The sequence below is a fragment of the Aricia agestis genome, chromosome 6 (assembly GCF_905147365.1).
Source record: "Aricia agestis chromosome 6, ilAriAges1.1, whole genome shotgun sequence".
Classification (NCBI taxonomy): Eukaryota; Metazoa; Arthropoda; class Insecta; order Lepidoptera; family Lycaenidae; genus Aricia; species Aricia agestis.
The window spans coordinates 2,340,934-2,353,103 of NC_056411.1; the positions used below are offsets into that span (position 1 = coordinate 2,340,934).

The 12,170-nt window shown below is 39.5% G+C and overlaps 1 protein-coding gene across 1 annotated transcript in view; it reads right to left on the reverse strand.

The window, feature by feature from the left end:
- The window catches only part of LOC121727992 (pikachurin), a 145,512-nt gene that overhangs the window by 16,478 nt on the left and 116,864 nt on the right, over window positions 1–12,170 (reverse strand). Inside the window, exon 9 of the mRNA XM_042116076.1 lies at window positions 3,497–3,918. Coding sequence (XP_041972010.1) covers window positions 3,497–3,918 — 422 coding nt within the window. The remainder of the gene's footprint in view (window positions 1–3,496; window positions 3,919–12,170) is intronic.

Sequence of the window (12,170 nt, forward strand, 5' to 3'; positions counted from 1 at the left end):
ATAAGTGTATTAGTGCATTGACGAGTTGCACGCCGTGTAACACAAAATGCGAACGAACTTAACATGATGATGCTAAATAAAACAATAAGATTTTATCACCATAAAAGTCTACCTTTAAAAGTTCCAAGACTCTTTTGTTCCCGTATATAAGGGCCCTAAAGTATATAAAGAGTTTTTAAGAGGATACAACAGGGCCTAGAGAAATGAAAAAAAAGTACGTGTAATATCTATAGCTGTCTCCCTTACCTCAAGCCTATACCGATAGAACGCGATAGAGACAACTGCAGAAAATCCAGAAAATCAACGATTCGTTGTCCCCTGATTCCTTCTCCAAAACTTAACCGATTTAAGTACTTTTTTCATTAAAGATTAAAAAAAGGCTTGAGCTGTGTTCCTATGTTTTGCATTTTTTGTATAATGTAGCCAAATCTGTTTTCTGGACGTTTGAACACAGCGGAAAATCTGGCCATTTTTTTGGGTTTTTGAACGTTCATATCTTATTTAATAATTAAATTATGAAAAAAAAGAAAACATAGGGACATTTTATTAGTGGCCGTAGATATTCAGGAAAAAAATTATAACTCTACTAGCATTATCCAGGGAGGAAACAGGGGACAACGTTTGTATGGAAAAAAGGGCGGTGTGGAATCCTCTTAAGTTCAAAAGTCGTCTGGCCGAGACTATTAAAAAGAATTACTCGAGTTACGGACGTGAACTTCAGAAAGCTTTCATAATATTTACATCTCTTTGACACCCTACCTCAGTCGTGGGCTGGAGAATGTTTTACTGAGGTAAATTAAGTTCTTTCTAAGGCCCCCTTGCGCAAGTGTGAGTAAACGTTAATCCTGGATTAAATATGGTTTTATCTCTCTCGTCACATGTATTGGTGAAAGAAAAGGTATGATACACATAACGACTTGCAGATTCTGTGAGGAGGAGGATGAACAACCTATTCACCTTCTCCTCGACTGCCCTGCTTTACAGAGCAGGAACAGGCACCTTGGTCGCCACGAATACTCGTCCACAGAGGAAATTCGTGGCACCAACCCCAACCATATCGTTCAATTTATGAGCAGTACTGGGTTGGGGATGATACTCTAGTGCGAAGGAGTCACAATAGATCCTCATGGGTCGCAGTGACGTCAGGGCTACAGCGACCTGCCTTCTTTAAAAAAAAATGATACACATACACATCCATACTTACTCAATATTATAAATGCGAAAGTGTGTCTGTTTATCTATTACCTCTTCACTCCCAAACCGCTGAACCCATTTTGCTGAAATTTGGTGTGGAATTTGAGCCCCGGGAAAAGACATTGGATACTTTTTATCCCGGAAAATGTACGGTTCCCGCGAGATTCACTAATTTTGGTGCAACTGATTTCCAACCGTCATATCATTCATCATAATAATATAATAATATATAGGGCTAACTTTAATTCAGATAGACACAAGTAGCCCTCTATGCCTGACAAGATTTTCGTGATTTTAGTTTTAAAATCTACTTGTTATAGAGTCTATTAAAGGTTGAAATTTAATTTTCTAGTTTTTTCATATTACGGTCCATTACTTAGCAAGCGCTATATGACATGACCCCAAAATCTGAATGCATAATACGAATGAGTATTATTCTCCATTAATAATATTGCCACTAATAATAATAATAATAATAATAAATATTCTTTATTGCGCACACACTAAGAAGTAAAAACCACAACAATAATTATCAACTTATAACTACAGTGTACCACAATGGCGGCCTTATTACTAATAAGTAATTTCTTCCAGGCAACCACAGGCAAAGGACAGTATGTTATTGATATTAGGTGAATGTGCAATATTTACTTGGATAAGGATTTAATATTTTTTTTTAATAATACATACACAAATACATACATACATACATACATTATAATATCATATAAAAAGGTGATTAAAAAAAAATAGGACATAAATAAAAAGAAGTTCAGAAGTTGGAACTTAAAACTACAATTTAATCATCATTTTTAAATTCTAACTATTGCATGAATTACTAATAGATAAAAAATGTTCTTTTACGAGCATTTTGAACCGATACAGTGTAGTCGCCATTCTTATATGGGTAGGTAATGAATTCCACAGCCTTATTCCCGTAGCAGCAAAAGAAGAGTTATAGTACTTTGTATGTTGTACAGGCACGTCTAAAAGGTGATTTGAAGCAGAACGTAACTCTTTATCTGCTTGCCGAAAAGAGAAGTTATCCTTCAAGTAACATGGCAGATACGGATCATGTATGATGGAGAATACAAGTGACAAAATGCGAGCATCGCGACGACGACGAATCGGTAGCCACTTGAGTTTCCTTCGGTATTCGGATACATGATCGAATTTTCTAAGACCGAAAATAAATCGTATGGCAAGATTTTGTAGCCGCTCTAATTTGTTGAGCTGATCCTCAGTCAGGTTGACGGAACAAGTATCAGCATAATCGAGAGTGGATAAAAACAGAGACTCTGCTATCTTTATTTTGGTTGGTATGGGAAGAACATAACGGAGTCGAGAAATGGAGTACCAAGTGGCAAATACTTTCCTGCTAAGTTCTTTAATTTGCTGTCCCCACGACAAGGTTTCATCGAGGAAAACCCCAAGGCTCTTAACCGTCTGACTGAATGGTACAATCGTACCATCAACGACCACCGGTGGTAGGCTACCCCAGTCAATCCTAGATACCATGCCAGGACTACCAATAACTATTAACTGTGTCTTGTTTGGATTGATAAGTAGACCGTGGCTCAAGGCCCAATTAGAAATAATTTCAATATCCCTATTTAAGGTATTCAGGGTAACATGAAGGTTATTTAATGTCGACTGAGTATATATCTGTAAGTCGTCAGCGTAAAGATGGAAAGACGACACAATATTTTTAGTGATGTTATTGATAAAAAGAGCGAATAAAAGGGGGGACAAAACACCACCCTGGGGAACACCGGCAGAGATATCAGTCCAGTCAGAACAAGAGCTGCCCAGCTTTACTCTCTGTCGGCGTCCCACAAGGTAACTTCGGAACAAATTGATTACAGGTGATGATAAATTTAATGTCTTTAGTATTCCAATCAATACATCGTGGTCGACAGTGTTAAATGCGCTGCTGAAGTCAAATAAGGCTAGAACTGTAAGTAACTTGTTATCCATGCCAAGTCGTATATCGTCAGTTACTTTTATTAGCGCAGTAGTGGTACTGTGTCCACGTCGGAAACCTGACTGGAAAGCGCTTAAAAGATTATTTTGCATTACGTAATTAGTAAGCTGCTGACAGACCAACCGTTCAAACACTTTAGAAAGAAAAGGTAATATGGAAATTGGACGGTAGTCTGAAATCAGCTTAGGTCTAACAGATTTAGGTAATGGAATTACGCTGGCATCTTTCCACGCGCTAGGATAAACTGAGGTATCAACAGCATGGTTAAAAATATCAACGCCACTCCCCTATTAACAATCAATATACTTATTATCTTACCTTCAAATCCAGTGTTACTTCACACTTGTCTCCCGCGTAGCCCAGCGGACACAAACACACGTGAGCAACGCAGCCTCCCCCATGTTGGCACTCGCACCCATCGTCCCTCTCTTTCTTCCCATCTTCCCCTCTCAACTCATTATCAACATCGTTAACTACCCCCACAGCCTTACTATCATCAGGTATTAAAATCTTCTTGATGATATTAAATTTTTCTTCGTCGTCATACTTTTTGGGTTGGACAGAGTTGTCCAGTTTGTTGTGGTCTTTAGAATCTCTCATGACTATGTCGTTGTCCTCGAAGTGGACTATGTCGTTGATGTCGTATATGCCGTGGTTGTCGTCTGCTGGTCTGTGGGGTATGGTCTCGCTGGTCACTTCGCTCGGTGGTTTCCATGGAGCTAGAGTTGGTGCGCACTCCGCTGCGAACAAAAACGGTACTTCAGTTGTGATGATAAGATATTGTGAATTGTGATATTTTGGTTGGTTAACTATTTTGGTTTATACTTAGAGTCTTCTAACTTTCGTCGACGTCTTTGAGCCATGTTACGTTTACGTTAATAAAGATGACTCAATCAAACATTTAAAGGACTAACTAAACTTTCGTTATTTGAAAATAGATTTTATATCGTAATTTAAAACTCGTTTGAAAAGTTTTTATTCCAAACGTGATCATTACATGTTTAAATCCTATAAAAATGAAACAAAGTAATCACATGATTTATAAAAGAACGGACTCTCACAAAACTCTGAAAAGGCGATTCAGTTTCAAACTCATCCGTAGCGCTAATAGCTATATACAGGGTGTTAATATTATTAGTTCCACGTACAAAAGAGCGGTAGACAGATTTGGTATGCATGGCGCGCGCCACCTCCGTATTGTCCGTATTCCGGGCGCATGACAGCTGTATTTCATTTTGTCACAAGCTATTGAAAGGTAATATCGTTTTGTTTTGCTGCAAAATAGTTTGCGTTGCGAACAATGGTGTTTTGATTTCGAAATGAAGTTGATTCAGCTGTAGTCTGCTTTCTAGTTAACTTGATTGCAGTTTGATCAGTGGTTTTCTTGTTTCCAGGCGCATTTCGTCATTTAATGTTTTCATGTTTTGTATCGTCATGACGCATAATAATTTATCTTTTACAATAACAATTGCGGTGCTAAAATATTAATAATGTTGGTTCAAATTAAGTAAAAGTAAAAATAAAAACGCCTCCAAAGTTTGTCTTAAGCATGCCTTTGAACAAAGAAAAATATATTATGGTTTCAGTGCTAAACCTGGCTGGATATGTTCAACTTTCTATGTTAAATCGTGGAGCTGTGAGCGTAGAAACTGTCAGCACTGAAAATCAGCGAGCATCCAACGCAACAAAAGCCTGATAAATATGGGCCTTTTTGTAGAAAAAAAAAACGTTCGCTAAAACAATCGAGTGTGATTGGAAACGCGTGGGATAGTTGGAGAACAATATTTTCTGTCAGCCATTTGTTTTCTTTCGCGAACTTGACAGGGTCGACAACTTAAGAGATTAGGTATCGACATGAAAAATGAGTTTACTTTCGCAACTAAACGAAAAAGTTTACAGACGTTTTATTGTGAAGTGAAAGAATAAATGGACTCCAACGCGTCACTGTTTTGGGCAGCCTGTGTATAAAAATATTGTATTATATTTTTATACACAGGCTGTATAAGTAGATTTTATGACAAGTTCCATTTAAGTACGGTACCTACAATATTTTATACAATACTAGCGACCCGCCCCGGCGTCGCTCGGGTATAAAATATATAGCCACTGAAAAAATGATTAAAATTGATAGTCTATTCCTATCCTTCACGTGGTATACTTCTTATCTGTGCCAAATAACATAAAAATTGCTCCAGTAGTTCGCGAGATAAGCCCTTTCAAATAATTTCCCCCGTTTTTTCCATATTCTCCTATTAGTCTTAGCGAGATAAAATATATAGCCTATAGCCTTCCTCAATAAATGGGCTATCTAATACTGAAAGAATTTTTCAAAGAATTTTTCAAATCGGATCAGTAGTTCCTGTTAATTGAACTTCTTTATTGTACCCGTAAAAAACGAAACATGCCATTTTTGTGAAAAGTAAATTATAAAAAAACCTACATAACTTAAAATACCTTTAGGAACAGGAAAAGAACTTTTTATGGGTCGTAAAATAAAATATTTTGGTACAAACTTTTGAAGATTAAACGATGTAGGCGAAAATTCGAGAAAAGTCCAAAGTTGGTATAATCCGTGTTTTACGAGGCACTTGTTTTATCCTTCAGCTAATAGTACAAGAGATTAGTCACGGTCGCATCACCACCGCCAACATAATATTTATTTGCTAATAGTCCAGGAGCTACGTGCAAAAAAGTATTTGAATTTTAGCAGAATACGTCAGATTAGAAGTGTGCTGTATGGTTTTTGAATGAATACAAAATTACGTCGGATTATAATTTTATTGTTTTATTTACTAAGTTATAATATTTTTAGGTAGGGAAACCTTAATTAATATAAAAAAAATCAACACCAATTCTATAAATCTAATTTAACACTTTAAATAAAAATTAAATAACAAAACTAAATCACTAAATTGCTAACAAACTAATTAATTACAAAATTAAACAAAAGAAAATAACAAAACTAATAATTAATTACAAAATAACGGACACAAGCAATGGCACGTCTATCTCGCACGAATTCTCAAGGGAAAAAGAGAACGAGTCACGTGGCGAGGCAGTTTTTATACACTCTGAGAGGTAGGGGGGTGGCTAGGTGAATCAGCTTCTGGTGTTGCCGCTAACACGGCCTCTCCTGACAGTCTGACGTCCTCGTCAGGCTTCGATGATGGACCGGGTTGTTCTTGAGTAGGATCGGACTGAGCAGTTACGGCATCTGCTGAGACGTCATCATTGTCCTCTCCTGGAATTACATAAAAATAGCTCTAATACAGTTGTAACAACATCAAAAACTGGTCCGATTTTTATAAATGAGTAACAAGCAAAAATGGTACCGAAGTGCGCATTATATAGTCAACTACATTATTTAGCTAGCTAGCTTTCAGGCATAGGCTCCACTATTAAGCATACCCGTCAGAACTGCCGTCAATAATCATATTGCTCGGACTTCACGTCAAGGCATAGGCTCCACTATTAAGCGTACCTCCGACGGCTGTTCTGGCATAGGCTCCACTATTAAGCGTACCAAACAGACTTGTAAACTCACCCTCAAAGAATGCTGCGCAGGTCTCCGGGGTCCACTCTCCTCTCCAGGGCACCAGGTACTGCGCGGCCGCATAAGTAACCTTGCCGTATGCTCCGCTGACCAGCTTCAGCTCGTAGCGCCCATGATCGAGCACTCGGGTAATTCGGTAAGGTCCACGCATTCCTGGATCCAACTTGCCCTGTGACTGGGAGTACTTGATCACAAATACGAGATCATTCAATTTATAGATGCGGGGAGGCTCACGATCTTCGTTCACCCGTCGATCTTGTTCGGCTTGATTTCGTGTCAACCGTTCGGTCGTCCTCTGTCTTCGTAATTCGCGTAATGACTCACGATTGTCAGTAGAATTTTCTAAAGCCACATCGCGTATTAACGAGCGGACTACCGGTAATGCATTTTCGGACCCGATCAACAAGTTTAAGGGAGAATACTGCGTTGTCTTTTGTTTTGTGATATTTAAAATTAATTGCAGTCGCCACAACTCCTCAGCCCATTCACTTTTCTTTTGATTTGACTCGATACGAAGCATATTGAGAATCGTGCGGATATAGCGTTCGGCCTGGCCATTAGCTTGATGCATCTCAGGAGTGATGTGATGCACTCGGCATCCTAACTCATTAAGGAAAGATAAAAAACTCGAAGCCTCAAACATTCTACCTCTATCACAAATTAAAGTGTTGGGAGTACCGAACAAGGAAATAATTAATTGCATGGCTCGCTTCAGCTCAGTTAAATCTTGTCGGTGAATAGGAATTAAGTGACAAAATTTGGAAAAAGAATCAACTGCAACTAATATGTGCTTAAAACCTTGTGATTCTGGTAACGGTCCCAAAACGTCAAGGTGTAGAGTGTCAAATGGAATATTAGGCTTGGCCCATGAAGTAATTGGCTGTAATGAGGATCGTGGCACACGTTTATGAGCTATGCAGGTTAAACAATGCTTAACATATTTGGAAATAAAGGTCCTTAGACCAGGAAACCAAAAATATCGTAATATGAGATCGGCAGTCTTTTCGACATCAATATGGGCATGTTCGTCGTGAAAAATACGAAGCAGACTAAGTCGATACCCCTTAGGAATAAAACAGAGGAGGCGCCCCTCTTCGCCCGTAGGTGTATAGCGATAGTACAAAAGATCACCCTTTTTGACGTATCTCGAGGCGTCCAACTGTCCCTCGTCTAGGGATCGCAACAATTGTTGCGTTTCCTCATCACCCGATTGTGCGATTTGTGCCCAATTGCGTGGTTTGGTTATGTTGTTTACAGTTGCAACAGGGTTTCGACTAAAATAGTCAGCATGCGGCAATAAGACCCCCTTTCGGTACTGAATATCAAAGTCGAAATCCTGCAAGTAAACCCACCATCTAGCTACCCGTGGTAACAGGTCCCTTTTTGTCTGAGTAGATTTGAGAGCGTTACAATCGGTTACGACAGTAAAATGCCTACCAATGAGATGATGCCTAAAATGTTTAAGGGCTTTTACCACCGCAAGAGTCTCCAATTCATAGGAATGGTATTTAGACTCGGCCCCCTTAGTGGCCTGGCTGTAATACGCCACTACCCGTTTACTACCATCCCTATGAATCTGGAGTAGGACCGCACCGTAGCCCGCGCTACTCGCATCTGTATGAACCTGCGTGGGTAGTTCAGGATCAAAAATACAAAGTACCGGCTTACTGGTAAGACACTTAATGAGTTCCTGGCGAGCCATTTCCTGTTCCTCACCCCATACAAAATCGACGCCTTTCTTTGTTAACCGTGCTATACAAGACGTTTTTAATGAGTAACCAGATATGTATTTCCTGAAATAGCCCGCCAGGCCCAGAAACTGTCTCACTTGCCGCACGTTTTGAGGTACACTTGAATTTATCAGAGCCTGAACTTTAGCTTCAGCCGGTCGTATGCATCCGTCCGATATTATCCTACCCAAGTATTCTATCTTGGTACATAGGAAAGAACATTTGCGTAAGTTTATCGAAAAACCTGAATATACCAAAACTAAGCCAGATTCGATAAACTCACGCAACGTTTTTGATATAATTCGCTGATAAACTATGGGAGCATTCGCGAGACCGTATGGCATTTCAATATATTCGTAATGCCCTTCGGGCGTAACAAAACCAGTAAGGGGAATAGAATCGCCTTTAACATGATCTGGTGGAAGCCGGTAGCCATATCCAAAGTTGTGAACAATTTCGCTTTCCCTAGTCTGTCAAGGTGGTCATCTATTAAAGGAAGTGGGTATCGATCTTTTACGGTTATCTTATTTAGTGCACGAAAATCCACGCACATCCTATCTGAGCCATCCTTCTTTTTGACTCCGGGCTAGAATAAGGCGACTCCGACTCACGAATGATATTTTTGGACAGAAGGTCTTTAATGATATCCCGCACCTTTAGTTTTTCGTTAAAAGACATTTTGTAAGGTCGATAGTATATCGGAGTGTCATTATTCAAGCGAATTTGCATTTTACCGGTGGTAACGGTAGTCATGGCGGTACCCGAAATCATAAACTTAGAAAATTTATCAAGAATAGACAATAAAACTTTCAAATCATCGCCCACTAATGTTGTTTTAATTTCATTACACTCGATATTCGCTTGAACATTGCACACACGATTAACTGAAAGCCCGCGAGTCAAACGTTGCAAACTTCGTGTACGGACGTACGTGACCCCGTCTCTATTCAGTACATCTGTACCGATAATTATAGGCGCATTCATACACTCTCTAGGCACAATTAGCAAATCAACTTCCAAAGTTATTTCCGGGAACTCGATTGTCAGTGTCACGTAAAATTCAACAAAAATAGTTGTGTCACTAATACCCTTTAACTGACTGTTAATAGGTTTCTTACAACACGAAAAATGATTTACAACATCCGAGGATATTAATGACACATCTAATGCACCACTGTCAATAAGTATATCAACCGGAATCCCCTGAATGATACCAACCATAACGTCATTATTTTTACTAAAGTCGGGGGTAGAACAAAAATTAACTTTGTTTTTATTACGTTGTGCATCCGAACGTTGTTTAGCAAAACACGAAGTAATATCGTGCCCACCCTTCTTGCAATAAGCGCATGACAAATTGGACTTAGAACTATTATCACTCGAACTAGGTAATGCGAGTATTTGAGAGTTAGTTTTTTGTTTAGGTTTCTTTGGACAATTAACCTGTTTGTGTTGAGTGTCGCCGCAAATAAAACACTTCAATATACGTTTAAAAGTCGACTTGTGTCGAGATTGTTGAGAAAATGAAGACATAGGTAAAGATTTAGAAGTAGGCTTAGTAAACGTCGACAAAAAGTCGACCATATTGTCGATAGTGAGTTTCGCATTAGTGGCACACGCCTTGATATGTGGGTCTCTAATGCCACGAATTACGATTGCGATCATAAGTTCCTCGGACAACCCCTTAACAATTCGTAATCGTAATAACGATCTACGCGCGTACTCCGCATAAGTGGAATATTTTTCTGAATCCGTATTCATAACTTCGAAAAGAATATTAGCCACATCTATCTTTTTTACACATAACGATCTAAAATCATTTTTAAAGGTACTCCACGAACGATCGTTGGTAACCCTGAGTGGGTTACCAACGATCGTTCGTGGAGTACCATTAGTACTACATACTAAGCCATTGTTTTGCGTTCCCCTTTAAACAGTTACCTACCCGCGACAGGCACTCATTATCTGACCACTTATTTACAAGCTGTGCCCTATCCACCTCGGAAAACCACTGATCTACATCGTTTACATCGGGATCAAAGTTAGAGACGTAATAGTTTTGTGTATGTACCGACCTTAATGATTGAATTGCGTCCACAATTCTTTCCGTCGAGCAGCCCATGGAGTCTCCGTTAGCAGCGCCGGGCGTATTCGACCGCCCCGATTTACCTTCCAGTGCGCTCAACCGCGAGGCTATCGCCTCGAGCGATTGTGCGTAGTCTCGATGCAGCGTCTCGTCCCTCGGTTCCAAGTATGATCGACCTGGACTCGAACGCTCCCGGCCAGAACACCTCGATCGTGAACGCCGACGACGACACCGCTCGTGCTGTTCACGCGAGCGATCACGGCTCCATCGTTCCGAGCCCGAACGGTCACGCCGAGATCGCCGCCGCTCCTTTGTGCGTCCCCGAGACGTGCTACGAGACAGCCTGCCGTGCGAGATTCTACTACGCGAGCGTGCAACGCGCTTCCCCCGTGTTTTTGACCGTGAACGATTCGATCTACCCATGACTATTTTAAATTAGCGACCTTGTTGGAAAATAATAATTGTGGGAGTGTTTTCTTTATCCCACTTCTGATTTTAGGTAGGGAAACCTTAATTAATATAAAAAAAATCAACACCAATTCTATAAATCTAATTTAACACTTTAAATAAAAATTAAATAACAAAACTAAATCACTAAATTGCTAACAAACTAATTAATTACAAAATTAAACAAAAGAAAATAACAAAACTAATAATTAATTACAAAATAACGGACACAAGCAATGGCACGTCTATCTCGCACGAATTCTCAAGGGAAAAAGAGAACGAGTCACGTGGCGAGGCAGTTTTTATACACTCTGAGAGGTAGGGCGGTGGCTAGGTGAATCAGCTTCTGGTGTTGCCGCTAACAATATTATTTTTATGTTGTCAATCATCCTATTATTGTTATTGGGACATTAATTTTAGCGATAGCGGAAGAGGATCCTTTTATTTTTATTTATGAGGATGCGGTAGCGGTTGAGGAACCCAAAATATTGCGGAACTTCCTCATTATGAGGAAGCGGAAGAGAAATCCTCAGCAACCCTATTACGCACCTTTCTTTGCCAGCACGCTGCACGTACGTACCTACGTTCGAGTTATACCCGAAAAGCGGGACTGGAGGTGTCCCGCGCGGGACATTTAATTTTGATTTAAAAATCGGGACGTCCCGCCAAAATCGGGACATCTGGCAACGCTGGTTGACGGTGACCAGTATGGATATTGGATACATACCCCTGTTCAAGTAGCGATCTTATAGCTGTGCGCCCCTAATAACATTTTAATAAACCAAAATTATGTTCAATTTTTTTTTCATTGCAACTTATATAACGTTTAAATAAACACTTCTATACCTAAATCTATCAGGATTCAGCATAATAATTTACTTGAATTTTTCGAATCCATCATCAGTAGATCCGGCTAAGCCGACATTTCCGGATGAAATTGGGATTTCCGCTGCCAAAGTATTTTAAATTTTCTAACCCGGAATTCTCCCAAGCCGAGCGACACTTTGTTATTCTAAATTATAATTCTCTCGCATGAATATTTTTCTCACAATTTATTCGGAATGGCTTCGGAAAATAGATTTCTGTGTATAGCTGCGCCGAGCTAACTTGAAAATGGTGGTTTTAAAATAACGTTCTTTTGTATACACGGTGTATACACGCTACACGTCAAGTTTT